General features: G+C 38.5%; 1 protein-coding gene across 9 annotated transcripts in view; it reads left to right on the plus strand.

Annotated features, from left to right (window-relative positions):
• The window catches only part of ULK4 (unc-51 like kinase 4), a 793,903-nt gene that overhangs the window by 356,601 nt on the left and 417,904 nt on the right, over nt 1-19,398 (plus strand). For all 9 annotated transcript variants that reach the window (XR_001899874.3, XM_017955554.2, XM_021933668.2 and 6 more), the window contains one exon: nt 17,875-17,967. Coding sequence is in view for 8 of the 9 variants with exons in the window: in XM_017955554.2 (XP_017811043.2) it covers nt 17,875-17,967 (93 nt within the window). In the remaining variant the exon portion in view is untranslated. The remainder of the gene's footprint in view (nt 1-17,874; nt 17,968-19,398) is intronic.

Consider the following 19,398-nt stretch of genomic DNA (forward strand, 5'->3'; position numbering starts at 1 on the left):
TTCATCAAGAGAAAGGGGTTTTGTATTCTTTTACTCCATTGCTCATAGAGCAAACACACAGCAGGATGACTACTGAGAGCACCTAATGCAAACATGCGAAACCCCAAAATCTCACCTTATAGTTGAGGGGACACTGTCAATTTTATCAAAGCTAGTTCCAAAAAGTATATGCCATATGTTGATATTAAAGAAGATTTTGTGAAATTAAACGAATGCTAGATTGTATATCATACATTAATATGCCTGCCTGATCATGGCTTTCTTCAGGGCCTCGACCGCAGTCTGGGTCGGTTTGGCAGGTTTATAAGAATGACAGCCTAACTTAATGCTTCCCTTGACTGTTTCAACTTCTTGAGACCCGCTGTTCTCATTTAAAAAAAAAAAAAAAAAAAGATCATAATAAGCACACCAGATGTAATTATATTCTGATTTTGGCCAATGTTAAGAGTTTGAACTCTCTCATATAATATTAGGTTCACATTAAAGAAAACCCAAATAACTGAAATTGCCAGTTGCTACAGATGAAGCACTCAACTACTCCAGTTGGTTGAGGAAGGTACCTCATAGTAAGTGTGTGGGTGTTCTGTGTCGACCCTTCCACTGTCTGGGGGAGCCTGTCTTGATTGACTGGAGCTTGATCTGTAATGGCTTGATTTCTAGGCCAGCCTCTTGTTTGTTTTTTCCTTTTTACACTTCTGCAGTTGGTTTCAGGGACAGCTCTGATAATTAATATGTACTGTAAGAGTACTTTTGATGCCCAAAGTAAGACAATTATTTGAAACTTTGTCATGTGGAGTTTGCTCAGTGATAAAGTGTCAATAAGTAACTTTTCAGTTACGTTTGTTATATGTGAGTGTATGTCTGTGATCTACACTTATGTGAATTCAATTAAAGATTATACCCTTCTTTAATGGGATTAATGTTTCTAGTGTATTTTATGCTTCTAAAAGTGTTCATATATAGTTATATGCATCTTTCTGACAAGAAAATGCCTTAAATGTAGTTTTTGTACAAAATATGATATTTAAAGGATGTGTCTTGAGAGCTGGGTTCAGTGGCTCGTGCCTGTAGTCCCAGGTATTTGGGGAGCTGAGACTGGAAGATTGCCTGAGCTCAGGAGTTTGAGGCCAGCTTGGGCAGCATAGCAAGGCTCTGTCTCTTAAGAAAAAAACAAAAACAAAAAGAAAATATATGCTTTGGATATCTGCTATGTAAAAACTTGTAGAGAGGCATTTTCAGGACTGAGATGTCTCCTCCACACAGTAGGGATCAGATTTACTCCAACAGGACTTCACTAATAGCTTTTTAGTTTACTAATAGCTTTTTTAAAGCTCTGTTAATCTGAAACCACATTTCTGTATGTCTGAAGTCTGCCCAGTTTTGGAACAGTTTGTGAAATAAAAAGTGCTGACTCTAAATCAGTGATCTTGTGTTACTCATTGAGCTGGAATAAATATTTCCTTTAGTATGAGTCTTTACTTTTTCTAGAGATGAGGAATTAAAGAGGAAAATGTAAATGTAAACCGCATGGCAGTTCAAGAGCATTAAAAATGTAGATGAGTTCAAGCTTTTATTACACAACTTGAAATGCACTTCAGATAATGGTATGCAATTTATTTGGATGCGATGCAGAATGTTTTCAAACCTTTCACACTGATTCGGTTGTGATGTATAAGCCTTGGGTCTGCATTTCAGTCTCCAAGCCTTAGTTTTCTCATCTGTAGAACAGGGATAATAGTACCTACCTTAGAAGGTAATCGTAAGGATTAAATAGGATGCTTCTTTTGAAACACTTAGTACAGTGTGTGGCAAATAGTATCCTCTTGACAAGTGTTTAGCACCATGACTGTTATTATTAGGCTCATTATTTTAATCTCATATTAATCTTTGAAGATTGTAATAGGGCAATAATAGTAATGGTACATACTTCATAGAAATGAATTGGCCGTTAAAATATATAATGCTTTTTGTGCGTTCCTGGCATATATAGTAAGGGCTCAATAGATGTAATGTTAAAATTTTTAAAAATGAAATGTAAGTAACACATTCATTTAACCTCCTTAACTCTGGAGAACTAGAACCTTGGCAAGGAGTTTCATCTTTGAAGATAACTCTTGGTAGTTATAAGTTTAGAAATATTAATAATGGAAAATTCATGCTCTCCATTGAGTATACAAATATAATAGCTTATGAATTAAGTTACTAGAGTCCATGGGAACTATGTAGCACCCACTTCAATTTGGCAAGTAGACATATTGGTGTTGATACATTTTATTTTGTTAAAGTTTTAGCTTTCCCTTGACCTTAAACAATACTTTTGATAAAGCCACCGTGACAGCCTTTTCAGGCACATGTGTGGTAGGCTCTCCAGTTTGCACAGGGAAGTATTGTATTATTCAAGACTTTATTTGCAAACAGTAACACCCAATTCAAATTAACTTATAAAATAATGTATTTGCTCACATGACTGAGAAGTCAAAGACTTGAGGATACGGCTGGATTTAGGGGCTTGATTTCTGTCTGTGCTACTCCGTTTTTGTGTCTTTCTCGCCATCTTTTTGCTCTGCCTACATCTACTCTGCTTTGTTCTCAGATAGGCTCCTATTCTCATCCACTTGGTAGGTAAATGGTTCCTGGCAGAGAGGGTAATCCTAGAGAAAGGGTGGATGTCTTTTCTAATACTTCTGGAAAAATGCTCAGGAAGAACAATAATTTAATCTTGTTAAGTACCATGTAGTACCCATGTTCCAGGTGCTTCTCAGAGCTGCTGTGTAATATGAACAAAAGCTCAGTTGTAAGAATAAATATCTGTATGAGGGCTCTCCAGAGAAACACAGCCAGTAGGAGCTGTGTGTGTGTGTGTGTGTGTGTGTGTGTGTGTGAAATAAAGATTGATTTTAAGAAATCGGCTCGCATGATTACAGAGGTTGAGAAGTCCCAAGATCTGCGTTTGACAAGCTGGAGACGTCTCCCAGGAGATCCTGTGGTGGTGTAGTTGCTGTCTGAAAGCTAGCAGGCTAAAGACTGAAGAAGAGCCAATGTTTCTGTTCCAATTAAAAGGCAAAGAAGACCTGTGTCCCAGTTCAAGGCAGTCAGGCAGGAGGAGTTTCCTCTTACTCAGCCTTTTTGCTCTTTTCAGGTCTCTGATTGGATGAGATTCACCCACGTTAGGGAGGGCCACTTGCTTCCCTCAGTGTACCGATTCAAATGTTAATCTCATCCAGGAACACCATCACAGCCATACCCAGAAAAATGTTTGACCAAATGTCTGGGTACCCTACTTATTGAGTAACTTGACAAATAAAGTTAACCATCACAACGTCTATCATAATACCATGAATGAACTGCGTACTATTTAAGTTGATGAATTAATATCAAAGAATCATTATCCTTTCTCATGTGCATGCTTTACTTTCTAAGCAATGAACTTTAGGGGCCGAGCGTGGTGACTCTTGCCTGTAATCCCAGCACTTTGGGAGGCTGAGGCTGGCAGATCACGAGGTCAGGAGATCGAGACCATCTTGGCTAACATGGTGAAACCCCATCTCTACTAAAGATATAAAAAATTAACTGGTCGTGGTGGCAGGTGCATCTAGTCCCAGCCACTTGGGAGGCTGAGGCAGGAGAATGGCCTGAACCCGGGAGGCGGAACTTGCAGTGAGCCGAGATCGTGCCACTGCACTCCAGCCTGGGTGACAGAGCAAGACTCCGTCTCAAAAAACAAAAACAAAACAAAACAAAAAGAATGAACTTTAAAGTATTTGTTTAGTGCCTATCACATGTGGATTATAATACCATTTATAAGGAGATAGTATTTGAGTTAGACTTTGAAACCTGAGTATTACTGGATAGAAAACAGATGGGGCTGCTGGGCGCACCGGCTCACTCCTGTAATCCCAGCACTTTGGGAGACCAAGGTGGATGGATCACCTGAGACCAGGAGTTTGAGACTAGCCTGGGCAACATGGTGAAACCCCATCTCTAGAAAAAAAAATACAAAAATTATCCAGGCGTGGTGGCGCATGCCTGTAGTCCCAGCTACTCAGGAGGGTGAGGTGGGAGAATCACCTGAGCCCAGGGGTGTCGAGGATGCAGTGACCGTGATTCTACCACTCCAGCCTGGGCAATAGAGTGAGACCCTGTCTCAAAAAAAAAAAAAAAAAAAAAAAAGTGGCGAGCGGGCAGGCACCCCAGGCCGGAAGGGGATAAGCAAAGCTATGGAAGAGGCAGGAAGCAGTCTAGCTGGTTTCTAGCAGAAACCTGCACATTGAGAGTCAGGTGAAATAAGCTGGAGAGACAATATTTTCTCTCTTCATCAGTTCATTTACTCACTTGATACTAAATGTATCTTATTTCACAGGCATGTTTCTAATTGTTGGAAATATTAATGACCAAGATAGGGATAGCCTCTGCCTTTTTACAGAGCTTAGTCTCTGACAGTTCCAAGAATTTCAGAAGTTTTTTTTTTTTAAACTGAAGAAGTTTGTAAGTCATGTATGTACAAATGTTTGCTGAAATATTAAGTTTATATTGAAGCCACCTTTATTAAACTTTGGGCCTATATAATGTTAGTACATCTGGAGGGAGCATGTGTTGTTTCTGAAACTGTGCTTTGCTTTTGAGTTTTACAATTCATAGTTTCTAAAGCTCAGGGTTTCTCAACACTCTGTGCCTTTAGGACAGTATTTCCCATGACCTACCCATTTATATCTTTCTGAGCTCTAGTGCTCCTTTTATCACAATTTTAGAAATACCGTTTAATTAAGGACATTTTCACTAAGGTCAAGAAAAGGATACTTACCATCAAAACTTTTATATAACTTTAGATTCTAAGTATTAATATAATACAAGAAAATTTAACTGTAGATGTCTGGTTAGTTTTCTGTTGATACATAATGAATTACCACAAACTTAGTGGCTTAAATCAATGCCCATTTATTAGGTCACAGCTCCGTAGGTGAGAAGTCTGCCACAGTGTCCCTGGGTTCTCTGCTCAGGTTCTCACATAACTGAAATCAAGGCATCCCCTGGGCTGAGTCTAGAGGCTCTGGAGAGAAATCTGTTTCCAGGCTCATTTAGGTTGTTGACAGAATTTAGTTTCTTGTGTTTGTATTAGTTTCTTAGTGCTCCTGTAACAATTTATATACACCAACTATCTTAAAACAGTAGGAATTCATTCTTTAACAGTTCAGGAAGCCAGAAGTCTGAAATCAAGGTGTTGGTGGCGTTGGTTCCTTCAGGTGGCCCTGAGGGAGAATCCGTTCTGTGCCTCTGATGTCTGCAAGTGATATTTGGTTTGTGATGGTATCACTCCAGTTTATGCTTCTGCTTTCATACGGCTTTCTCCCTTGTGTCTCTGTCTCAGTTTTTCCTCTGCCTTTCTCTTATGGGTATGCCATCACTGGATTTAGATTTAGCGCCCATCCTAAATCCAGGATGATCTTTTTCTTTGTTGTTTGTTTGTTTTGTTTTGTTTGAGATGGAGTCTCCCTCTGTCACCCAGGCTGGAGTGCAGTGGTGCAATCCCGGCTCCCTGCAACCTCTGCCTCCCCGGTTCAAGAGATTCTCCTGCCTCAGCCTCCTGAGTACATGGGACTAAAGGCATGTACTACCATGCCCAGCTAATTTTTATATTTTTAGTAGAGACGGAGTTGCCTCATGTTGGCCAGGCTGGTCTCCAACTCCTGACCTCAAGTGATCTGCCCGCCTCTGCCTTGCAAATGCTGGGATTATAGGTGTGAACCACCATGCCCAGCCTAACCCAGGATGATCTCATCTTGAGTTTCTTAACTACATCTTCAGAAACCTCTTTCTTTTTCTTTTTTTTTTTTTTTTTTTTTTGAGATGGAGTTGTGCTCTGTCACCAGACTGGAGTGCAGTGGAGCGATCTCGGCTCACTGCAACCTCCACTTCCCGGGTTCAAGCGATTCTCCTGCCTCAGCCTCCTGAGTAGCTGGGACTACAGGCGTGTGCCACCACGCCCAGCTATTTTTGTATTTTTAGTAGATACGGGGTTTCACCATGTTGGCTAGGATGGTCTCGATCTCTTGACCTTGTGATCAGCCTGCCTCAGCCTCCCAAAGTACTGGGATTACGGGCGTGAACCACCATGCCCCGCTGCCAGAAACCCTTTTTCTAAATAAGGTCACATTGATGTGTTTTTTGGGTGTTATTACTTAGACATACTTTTTTGGGGGGCAATTACTCAACCCATGGTGCATTTATAGGATTACAGTACCCATATCTGTGCTGCCTTATGTGCCTTAAGGTACCTGCATTTCTTCTTACAGAATCCCTCCATCTTCAAGCTGAAAATGATGTGTCAAATCCTTGTCATGCTTTGACTCTGTCTGACTTCATATTTTGCCACCAGCTTGAGGAAACTCTGTACTAACTAAGTTGGTGATACTGGCCATGATAATCTTTATCTTGTGGTTGTTGTTTGGATGTGAATCTTGACCTTGCCTATAACTTGGTGTGTATGCACTCACTTCTTCCTTTTTTCAAGATAGTTGGAATGCCAGTGTCATAACTCAGTTATCTGTGTGATTAATGAGCAAAGATTTGCTTCTTTTCTGGGAGAAAAGGTACCACATATACTCAGAAAATCACCATGATTTTTATTCAGCTGAGAGACGAGATTTAATTTTAAAGGTTTATGCAGAAGAGAAGAGGCAGTGTTTAATGCAACTTAAGCCCAAATTGACCTTATTAATTAAAATCAGCACCTCTCAGAAGTTCAATATCAAAGTTATTATCAATGAAATGTCAGTACTGAAAGTAGTCTTATGCTGACTATTTGGACATTTTTTTCTGAGATGTGTTACATAAGGTGAGGACATTTCTCTTTTAGTATTTATCTGTAAATGGGACTAGATTTTTCACTCAGGAAACACCATTGCTTATTATTGGGGAGGTGGAAATTTTCATACTCCTATGAATGTAAATCTAATTTGTATTAGTACTACATCGTGTGATTGTGCATATGCAGTTCAAGATCCTTCCAGTCTTCCTCACTGCCTCTTTTTTTTCTTTTTAAAATTAATTCATTCCATAAATACATATTAAGTGACTTCCATGTGCTAGGCACTGGGGATGCAATGGTTAAATTCCCACCCCTCAGTGAGCTTACATTCCTGTGGTCAAGACAAAGCAATAAAGAAATAAATGTGTGGGATGACTTCAGCTAATTGTGAGTACTATAAAGAAAAATATGAAACATTGTAAGGGGAGAGTGTGTGTCGGTAAGGGGAATGAGGGAGGGGCTGGCTGTTTTAGATAGCATAGTCAGAAAAGGCTTAAGTGATGTTGCAAGCTGTGGGAAAAATATGCTGTGCGATTTGCCTTTGGTAGACTGGAACCATTTTGCCAACATACATGTTAGTTATATATATATATATATTTTAGCTTTGAGTGTTTGTATTGAAAAGAGATCATGCTGATATAAATGTGCTTACAATATTTTATAACAGTATGACATTGAACATTTCTCTCCTGGGGAAAATGAGTACAGCCCTTCTTTTTTTGTAATTCTCTTGTGACCTGTAAAATTATCAGGGCCATAATAACTTCATAAATTATTAAGGCTTTGTTTTTTAGAATCTGAGAAAGGAATATATTCCTTACAAATTAGAATGGCATTTCCTTTTAGGAACTGGAATTTATCTATCAGTGGCAACACACTGTAGGGTTGTTTAGTTGCCTTATGAATAATGTCCAGCAAAAGTCTTGAGTTTGACTACCTGATTTCTCTGTTTGTGGCTCAAAGGACACTGGGATGGTTCTGTCTTGCTTCTTTGTCTCCCTTAGCTATAAACATTCTATGTTAAAATAGGTATGAACTTGACCATCTTTGATAAGAATCACAATAGAAAGGAGTATTTTATTTTTGTGTTTTGTTCTTTACTTAATTTTTTTTAATTAAAAAAAGAAAGTTTTGTCTGGGTATGGTGGCTCACACATGTAATCCCAGCATTTTGATAGGCTGAGGCAGGCAGATTGCTTGAGGCCAGGAGTTCGACACCAGCCTGGGGAACATAGTGAGACTGTCTCTACAAAAAATTAGAAAAAATTAGCTGGGCATGGTGCTGTGTAGCTATAGTCCTAGCTACTTGGGAGGCTGAGGTAGGAGGATCACTTAAGCTCAGGAAAGTCAAGGCTGCAGGGAACTGTGATCGTGCCACTGTATTCCAGCCTTGGTGACAGAATGAGACCCTGTCTTAAAACATAAAAATTTTGGATATATTATATTTGTACGTATTTATGGGCACATGTGAAATTTTGTTACATGCATGGAATGTGTAATGATTAAGTCAAGAGTATTTGGGGTATCTTATTACCCAAGTGTTTAGTATTTCTATGCGTCAGTATATTTCAAGTCCTCTCTTTTAGCTATTTTAAAAGTAGAATACATTGTTGTTAACTACAGTTACTCTACTTCTCTATCAAAGAGTAGAGCTATTCCTTCTAGTTAACTGTATGTTTGTACCCATTAACCACCTTTTCTTCATTCCCCACTCTGCCTATACATTCTCCCTAGTGTCTGGAATGTATCATTCCACCCTCTAACTCTGTGAGATAAACTTTTTTGGCTCCCACATATAAGATAATGTGGTATTTGTCTGTCACTGCCTGGCTTATTTCATTTAATGTAATGACCTCCATTTCTCCATTTCATCCATATTGCTGCAAATGACATGATTTCATTCTTTTTTGTGGTTGAAGAGTATTCCATTGAATATGTATCTCACATTCGTTGATGGACACTAGGTTGATTCCTGATCTTTTCTATTGTGAATAGTGCTGCAAGAAACATGGGAATGCATGTGTTTCTTTGATATACTGATCTCTTTTCCTTTGGATAAATACCTAACAGTGGGATTGCTGGATCATGTGGTAGTTCTATTTTAAGTTTTTTGAGAAGTCTCCATACTGTTTTTCATAATGGCTATATTACATTCTCACAACATTGCATAAGAATTCCCCTTTCTCAGCATTCTTGCCAATATCTCTTATTTTTCATAGCCATTTTAATCAGTATAAGATGATATCTCATTGTGGTTTTCACTTGCATTTCCCTGTTGATGTGATGTTGAGCATTTTTTCACGTACCTGTTGGCCATTTTTATGTCTTCTTTTGAGAAATATTTATGTCCTTTGCTCACTTTTAAATGGGATTATTATTATTATTATTATTATTGGTTTTTTACTGCTGAGTTGAGTTCCTTATATATTCTGGATATTAGTTCCCCTCTTGGTTGTGTAGTTTGCAAATATTTTCTCACAGTAAGCAGATTGTCTCTTATTTTTTGAATAAAGTCAACAACAAACTGTTGACTTTATTGTGCTGCGTAGAAGCTTTTAAGTTTAATATAGTCCCATTTGTCTGTTTTTGTTTTTGTTGCTTGTGCTTTTGATGTCTTAGCTATAAAATCTCTCCCTAGACCAATGTCCTGAAGAGTTTTCCCTATGTTTTCTTTTAGCGGTTTTATAGTTTCAGGTTTTATGTCTTTAATCTATTGTGATTATATATGATGAGAGACAGGTCCCGTTTCATTCTTCTGGATATGGTTTTCCAGTTTTCTCAGTACCATTTATTGAAGAGAGTGTCCTTTCCTCAGTGTGTGTTGTTGATGGCTTTGTTGAAGATTAATTGGCTACAAATGTGTTGATTTGCTTCTTAGTTCTGTATTCTGTTCCATTGATCTGTGTGTCTATTTTTATACCAATACCATGCTGTTTTAGTTACTATAGCCTTGTAATATATTTTGAAGTCAGGTAGTGTGATGCTTCTAGATTTATTCTTCTTGCTCAGGATTGCTTTGGCTATTCTGGCCTTTTTTGTTTTTGTCATTGCATATGAATTTTTAGATTATTTTTCTATTTCTGTAAAAAATGACTTTGGTATTTTCATAGAGATTTCATTGTATCTGTAGATTGCTTTGGGCAGTATGATCATTTTAATGATGTTAATTCTTCCGATCTGTGAGCAAGGGGTGTTTTTCACCTTTGATAAATCTTTTGTAGATAAAAATTTAACTTCAGATAATTTTCATCAAAAGCATCATCATATTCTACCTTATTTCTTTTACTTAATCATTGTATAATGTTTTGAGTCTGTGCCTAAATTGGCACATTTAGGTACAGTGATCTCCCTCTTTGGGTTACTAACTACCGAAATGTAAATTGGGATAGTTTGGGAGTCAATGGTAGGTAATAGAGCATAAAGATAAATATTATTTGCTCCCTCTCAATCAGGATAGTCAGGATAATTCTACTACTTCAGTTCTTCGCATGTTTTGTAAATCTTGAGTGTTATTTAAGTGATTTCTTTTATCTATTTTAGGCTTTCTTTTTTTTTTTTTGAGGCGGAGTCTCGCTCTGTCGCCCCCAGGCTGGAGTGCAGTGGCCCGATCTCGGCTCACTGCAAGCTCCGCCTCCCGGGTTTACGCCATTCTCCTGCCTCAGCCTCCCGAGTAGCTGGGACTACAGGCGCCGCCACTACGCCCGGCTAATTTTTTTGTATTTTTAGTAGAGACGGGGTTTCACTGTGTTAGCCAGGATGGTCTCGATCTCCTGACCTCGTGATCCGCCCGTCTCGGCCTCCCAAAGTGCTGGGATTACAGGCTTGAGCCACCGCGCCCGGCCTATTTTAGGCTTTCATAATGACAATTTGCTGTTGATCTAATTGAAGAGACAACCCAGAAGAGAGTAGAGCTTACTATGTGCAATTATATTTAACATTTATTTTGAAGTACCTGCATTTCTTTTACTTAAAAAAGTGTGTATATGTGTATATACATACACGTGTATGTATATACATATATACATACCTATATATATGAGTATATATAGGTTTTCCCACCTGACTGTCCATTTCACTATTCATTTATGTATCCATTTAACTACTGATATACTTTTATCTGTGTATCCATGCAAAACACCAGAGAATCACACAGAGCTCAATCACATAAAACTCACAAGACTGGGAAGTCCTGAAGTTAACTATTGTTTGATTTATACCTAATTTTATTTTATAAAGTTTTGAAGTTGACTAAAGATGTCACCTAGTTCACATTTTGAAAGACACTGTGCAGAAAATGCCAAGAAGAATCAGCCATCTACCCCTTTCTTGTAGCAGTCTAGAGGAATGTACTTAACCTTCTCAAAAGTTAGATTTTACCTCAATATCCTTGCTATTTGGCAGCCTGCTATTTACCTAAACCCAGAATATCTCTTTCCACACACATCTCTGTAAACTTAAGCCTCAGATCCATGTCGCATTCTATTAGATTTTCATTTTAACACATTACCTTCCTCAAATCCTTCCCTTGCTTAGAAACATTTTAACCTAAAGATTGTAGAACACATTAACAGTATTTACCCAACTATTCAAGACTCTCAACGTTTTGCTTCTTGCCTGCCATTTTAAGTTAGTATCTTCCTGCTTCATTCTATGGTTTCTTCATTCCTGGTGAGATTTACTTAGCACTTTCTGAAATTCTCTGTTTGGAACCTGTCTGTCCCCACTATTCCTCGACATTGTATTGTTATTATCTATGTCTGTGACTGTATCTACATTTATATAACACTATATTATTGGCTGTCTTATAAAATTATCTATACCTACATTTGTAGATGTACTAAAAATCATTTGAACAATTCCCAATCACTGAATATCTAGGAGTTCCCCAGTATTATACATTATATATAATGCTACAAAAACCATTTTTTATGGCTACATCCTTGGACACATCCTTGTTTCCTTTTGTAGAATCTCTAGGGATAGAATTTCTGTGTTAAAATTCATATACATTTTGGCCAGGCATAGTGGCTCACTCCTGTAGACCCAGCACTTTGGGAGGCCAAGGCGGGAGGATCCTTAGAGCCTAAGAGTTTGAGACCAGCCTGGGCAACATAGTGAGGCCTTGTCTCTACAAGAAATAAAACAATTAGGTTGCATGAGCCTGTGATCTTAGATACTTTGGGGTGGGAGTGGGGAGGGACCTGGGCTGAGGTTGGGGGAATTCTTTGATCCTGGAAGGTTGAGGCTGCAATGAGCCATGATCTTACTAATGTACTCCAGCCTGGGCAACAAAGGAAGACCCTGTCTTTCCTCCCAACCCTCAAAATTATATGCATTTTAAAGGTATTTAAAACATTCTGCCAATTTTTTTAAACAGGATGAACAGTTTATATTACCAGCTTCCCTTTATGAAACTGCCCATTTTATTGTACCCTTGTTAGCTCTAATTTGCATTCCTCCAGATGTCGATGACATAGACCATTTCTTCCCCATGCTTCTTGGCCATTTATTTCCTTCTTTGTGAATTGTGTCCATTTTTCTGTGGTTTGTTTATTGATTTGCGGTAGCTCTTTATATAGTAAGAATATTAACTTTTTTGTTTTACCCACATTCTGCAAGTTATCTTTTCCTCATTTGGTTTGTTTATGGTGGTTTTGCCATTGAGAAATATTTAAATTAAGAACTTCAAGGTGGCCGGGTGCGGTGGCTCACACCTGTAATCCCAGCACTTTGGGAGGCTGAAATGGGTGAATTATGAGGTCAGGAGATCAAGACCATCCTGGCTAACACGATGAAACCCCGTCTCTACTAAAAATACAAAAAATTAGCCGGGCATGGTGGTGGACGCCTGTAGTCCCAGCTACTCGTAAGGCTGAGGAAGGAGAATGACGTGAACCCAGGAGACAGAGCTTGCGGTGAGCTGAGATAGAGCCATTGCACTCCAGCCTGGGGGACAGAGTGAGACTCCATCTTAAAAAAAAAAACTTTAAGGTTATAAGTATTTTTCTCATTCATTTTACGTTTGTTATGCTAAAGAGGCCTTCTTGCCCAACAATATGTGAATATTTACTCATTAGTATTCTAATAAAGTCAAAATTTTTTCCTTAAAATTTTAATTTATTAGAGATATATTTTCTTGAGATATGGTCTAACCAGTCTAACTCCCTTTCTAAATTTACTCTTTCCTATCCAGTGCTAGGTGTTACCTTTCTTTTCTTTTGATTTATAGTCATGCGCCATATGGGAGTACCTTCTGAGAAATGGTGCATCATTAGGCAGTGTTATCATTGTGAAGACATCATGGAGTTTACCTTATACAAACCTAGGTGGCACAGCCTACTACACCCCTAGGCTCTATGGTATAGCCTTTTGCTCCCAGGCTGCAAACCTATGCAGCCTATTACTGCACTGAATACTGCTGCTAACTGTAATACAATGATAAGAATTTATGTATCCAAACAGAAAAGATACAGAAAAATTTTTTTTATAAGACCACTGTTGTATATGCCATCTGTCGTTGACCAAAAATGTCATTATGTGGCACATAACTGTATGTGTATATTCTTTATTCCACCCTATATGTAATAATTATTGTGGTTGTATAATGTATTCTAGCCTTTCATGTAGCAGAATCTTCCTCATTGTAGGAACATTCCTCAAACCCTGAAGTTTCTTGAATATTCTGGAATCACTGCTTCACATTCTCAGAGCACACTCTAGTGAGATGAAAATTTGAGTCTCTGACTTAATCCCTGCAGAGTGGACTTCTTTATTATACAGTTCCTTCTCCCTCCCCTCAACAAAATTGGAGACACTTCTCCACTTGACCAATTGTTTGGTCACATCCCTCAGAATATTTTCTCATGATAATCCAGAGTTGTTTATATACCAGTTTCAGTTTTCTCCCAGCTGACCTAATTGGGCACTGTCTATACCAGGCACTTGACAAGATGGGGATTTATTAATTATAGGATTGGTAATGAAGAATTAAGAGTTGGGGACTATCTCATCTTTAGCTTCTTGCCTTAGGTCCCGAATATGTGATTTTTAAAAGGGATTTTCTCTTCTTTGGAATGGATCTGAATTTAGTATGAATGGTCTTTCTTGCCTGCATCTTTCCTGTTTTGGTCTCTAGCAAGGACATCTTGGTTAGAGAAGATCCTAGAGAAAGAAGTGTGAGGTTCCAGGGCACCGTCTGGACAGGGCACTGTCAACAGTGATCTTAATCTCTGGCCAGCCTCAGGGCACTTGGAGTATTCCTCTCCAGCCCCTAGTTCATCAAAATGGGCCAGCTCTTCACTAGTCAATCTTCTCTGAGGCCATTTCAAGAGTCAGGGCTCATCACTATATATTTTTTTCTGCTAAGTTGCATTCAAAGGAGTGCAAGACTCAATTACTAGCTGCTTTTTCAAAGACAAGCTTAATAAATCACAGCCTACTTTTGGCTTGATCTTGCTGACCATTACAAACCTATCATTTCTTAAACTAAAATATATTCAGTATTTGTATTCTAAACGTGCCCAATATAAATTTTGCCCATCATTTTTTCCAACCGGAGGGAAACAGAGCAATATTCTTTGGGAAAATTCTTACGCGCAAGCTAGTGCAAGCTTTATTCTTCGCTCCTGTTTCAAGGTTAGATAACCTCAAACAACCTCAAGACACTTTGGTTTCAGCCAGTAATGTTTCAGCAGTGTTTTTTCTTTGTCTCTCTCTGTCTCTTTTTTTTTTTTTTTTTTAAGAGACAGGGTCTTGCTCTGTCACCTAGGCTGGAGTGTACTAGTACCATCATAGCTCACTGCAGCCTTAAATGCCTGGGCTCAAGCAATCCTCTCGCCTCAGCCTCCTGAGTGGCTAGTACTATAGGTGTGTGCCATTGCACCCAATTAATTAAAAAGAATCTTTTTCTTTTTTTATAGACAGGGTCTTACTATGTTGCCCAGGCTGGTCTCTAACTCCTGGTCTCCTGTAATTCTCCCACCTTGGCCTCCCAAAGTGCTGGGATTACAGGTGTGAGCCACCATCCCTAGCCAATGTTTTCTTTTTACATTTGGATTCTATATGTTTCAAGTCTATTTTAAGATATATTTTCCAGCCCTGTTGAGAATGTTTTTTTCTGTTGTATTTCTAAGTAGTTGTTGTCCATATTTCCTCTTGTGATTTCCACACAAGCACGTGAATAAGACAATTACTTGGGAAGCTTTATAAAAATTCACAGGCTTGTGGCTCCTTCCTTCTGTGATTCAAGTATGTCTTGGAGTGGGAACAAGGAGAGCTGGTTATCCAGGGTACATGAAGGACTCATCAGAAGTTTCTCACTGTCACTTCAGTTTGATTCTGCCTGGCCAGACAATTTCCAAATACTGGTAAGCAGTGGAAGAGGATTGTTATTTTATTTCTGACTTTAATGACAGTGCCTCTCAGTTTCCTTCTTAGGGATGTATGCCATAAAGCGTTAACTCATCATGTGTAGGGTGTTCAAACTTTGCACGTTCTAAAGAAACTGATCCTTGACTGCTGCCTGGGAGGTAACTTCCTGGCCTTGGAATATCCTCCCTGGTAAGAGTGCCTTTGAATACATGAGACCTTGAGCCATGCCTGATAATTTATGGTAGTAACATTGTGAGTTATGATGGGGGCCTTGGGCTACAACACATCAGCTTGACCTCTGGAGGAGCTAGAGACTGGGACACTAAGGTCAATACCACAAGTGATCCATGCCTACATGACCAACCTCCAGTAAAAGCCCTGGACACCAAGGCTCAGGTGAGCTTCTTTGGTTGGTAGTACTTCACCAGTGTTGCACACATTGCTACTGGGAGGAGTAAACACTGTACAACTCTACTGGGAGATGACAGCTGGAAGCTTGTCCTGGTCTCTCCTTGTCTGTGCCCTATGCGCCTCTTCTCTTTGCTGATTTTATTCTGCATCCTTTCACTGTAATAAACCATAGTTGGGAGTATAACAAGTTTTAAGAGTTTTGTGAGTCCTTCTAGCAAATTATTACACTTTGAGAATATTCTGACATACTCTTTACTCAAGATGGCAAGAACCTTTTATTTCAGAAGAATTCATAAAGGAACTAATGATCTCTCTCTAGTATGCCAAGTTGTGTCTTTTTTTAAACAAAATTTGAAGTAGATGTTAAATTTTATCAGACATTTTTATTATCCCTAAAGATGCTTCCTTGGTATTTGTTTTATTTATATGATAAAATATATTAACTGATTTCCTAATGTTGATTTTTTTCATTCTTGAAATTACTCACACTTGATATGTTTTATACATGGGCAAATCTTTTAACTACTATAATTTTAAAATTTAAGCAAATTTTCTAAAATATGATATTTCCTGACTTCTTAAACAGAACACTGCATTCCACTTAACACTGTCTTGACTCATTACCCCAGTTTTGGACATTGTGGTGTGTAGTGGGCTTCAGGTCCCATTTGAGTTTGAGCAACTTCTTACTCTGTATTAAATGCTCCACAGACTATTCTTTGCTTGGGGTTCTTGGGATTGATTTCTTTTATTTTTCTTATGCTTTCAAGTCCTACTTCTTATAATTCATTGGTTGCCTTCCTGTAATAGTCCCTCTCTTCTCTTTACTTAGCTCCTTTTTAATGGTTGTGGGCTTACAGGCTATATAATTAGGCTTGTTATACAGTGATTTCCAAAATGACAGTAAATAAGCTCTGAGTAAGCTTGGGGCCCTATTCTCTAGATGAAAGGCATCTGTTTTATTTCATAGATTTTTAAAATATCCAGTTAGGAATTTTAGAGATATTTTTCTCCCTTTTTAGTTGTTGGCTATTCCAAAGAATTAAATAATAAAATTGGTTAGTTTGTTTGTTTATTCATTTGATGCTTGTTTATTGAGCATCTACACAGTGCTGCATACTGGAGAGTAAACCTCGAATAGGTAAGATGTAGTACATAAATCAGCCTCTGCCTAGCAAATCACATGGGAAAACAATCTTGGGAAAACTTTGTTGTGGAAATTTTGATGAAAACATTTTGAGTTTTATTCTCTTTGGTAATACATTTAATTTAGGATTTAAAAAAAAAATTTTGTAAACAAAATATTGTCATTGGCTAGACATCTAGGAACTTGACTGTCAGAGTACACCCAATTAACACTTAGCTGATAAGGGTAGTTCACTGTGCCTCAACTGTTTGAGCAGACAGTCTGGTTTATGCTGAACACAGCTGCTTTCCTTCTGGGAATCTGGAATTTTTATACATTTTAGATAGAGGTTGCCTACATGACCAGTCCCTCATAAAAACTTTGGCCATTGAGTACTCAGTAGACTTCGTTGGGCAGAAATATCACACACATGTGCTGCATTTTCGTTGCTGGGGGAAGAGTGTGCTGTGTGTGACCCCTCATGGAAGACAGAGGACATAAGGAAACTGGCACATGACATCCTGTAGTCCTCTGCGTGCATCCTTTCCCATGTGATTCAGAGGTGGCCTTACAATGCTGCTGTGCTACATCTTAGCCATGCTGAGTCCTGTGAATTCTCTAGCGAGTCTCTGAATGTGAGAATGTTCTTGGAGACCTTTAACACAAACGCCTAGTGTTTATTGATCTCTTACTATATGCCCAGCTCAGTACTAATTGTTTTACATGGATTATCTCACTGAATCTTCCCAACAGCAATATTTTTTGAAGTAAGTGAGTATCATTATCAGCATTGGAGAGTGAAGTTGTTTCAAACTTCATGAGGTTAAGTAATACATTTATTTCAGTGTCTGTATATGTTTCAGATGTTTGTACCTTATGGTATATTATTTCTATTGTTCAGAGTAGCATTTAAGTGAGGACAACTACTGAGTTGTTTTTTCTTTTGTCTTTCTATATTTGGTTTATTCTCTTATTTCAATAGAGCATATTTGCCAGTAACTTTCTGAGAAGGGGCACATGAGAGGTAAATTACTTAAATCTTTATTAGTGTGTAAAATATCTTTCTGTCTCAAGCTAAATCGATAGTTTTGCTGGATATAGAATTCGAGGTTGGACAGAATTTTTCCTACTGAATACTTTTTAAATATCTTTATCATTTCAGGTATGAGCACATTCTTATAGAACCTGACCCGGTACCAGCCTATGCTCTGAAACTGCTAGTTGCGATGACTGAACACAACCCAACTTTCACAAGGTACTGGAAGTTCAAGTTTCTTTTTCTTGTGTCTCACCTATAAAATGAATTTTATGTGTTCTGAAAATGTTATTAAAGATGAGATGCCAAAAGACTAACGTTTGAGTTGTCAAAATCGTCATTTTTTTAATGTTTCATGGATTGTAATATCTGTCATTTATGCTGTTTTGACTCTCGTAGAAGTTTTAATTCTTATTAGAGTTGGCATACTGTGGAATGCATGCTGCTTTAAAATGGTAACTTCTCTTAAGAGATAAAACAATATATGTACTTTAAAATTGGTGCCTCATTTTGTACTGAGCAGTTTATTAAATCTCAATAGTATTTATCGACTATTATTTGCTACCATTTTATTTAGTTGACATGCTTTTTTTTCTGAGATGGAGTCTTACTCTATGTCACCCAGGCTGGAGTGCAGTGGCACCATCTCAGCTCACTGCAACCCCTGCCTCCTGGGTTCAAGCGATTCTTCTGCCTCAGCCTCCCGAGTAGCTGGGATTATAGGCACCCGCCACCATGCCCAGCTAATTTTTGTGTTTTTAGTAGAGATGGGGTTTCACCATGTTGGCCAGGCTGGTCTTGAACTCCTGACCTCAGGTGATCCACCCACCTTGGCCTCCCAAAGTGCTGGGATTACAGGCATGAGCCACCCCACCTGGCCGATATATATATATGTGTGTGTGTGTGTGTGTGTGTGTGTGTGTGTGTGTGTATATATATATATATTTTTTTTTTAAGTGGTAGAGAGCTTTTATCTTTATTGAAGGTATTGAATATGATGATGCCAAATTTCTTTAGAACTAGTTGCTGGGATGTTTTTAGTTTTGTGAAGAATAGTTTGTCTGAGAGGTCCACAGAAGGGAAAGAAAGGAGAAAGGAAGAGGTTCTTTTTGCTTTCAAACAAGAAAACTACTTTTCTTGTACAGGTGGTGTCTGAGGACCTTTTGGGATTTGAATACCATCTGTAGGTACAGTGCATCTCCAGGGCTACCAGTTGGTCTTTAACAAAGAACTAAATCACATAGCCCCTACCATCTTGATTTCCTCTGGTCTGCTGTCCAGTCACAGAAAGTACTGCATTATTATGAGCCACTATGACTGTTGTTACTAGCAAACAAGAAAGGCCGTTATTAGAAAGTGCTCATATCCAAAACACTCATCCCAGTGGGTGTGTCAGGACACATAGATTTGCTGTGACTGAGTCACAGGAGACAAGTTGCTCTTGGTCTTTTGGGTTTGGGTTATGGGGCTGTAGTAGTTCCCGAGCCTATTACCTTCCCTTATCCATTTCCAAAGGATGCCATGTAAATACTACCCTCTGTTCTCTGAGCCATGTTGCAAAATAATCTGGGGAGCACTAAACTAATACTCTTTTTATCTTTGCCAATTGGAAGCAAAGTGTTTGCTTCAGTGTTTCTATAGCCTTTTAGA

Source organism: Papio anubis, chromosome 2, assembly GCF_008728515.1.
Source record: "Papio anubis isolate 15944 chromosome 2, Panubis1.0, whole genome shotgun sequence".
NCBI lineage: Eukaryota > Metazoa > Chordata > Mammalia > Primates > Cercopithecidae > Papio > Papio anubis.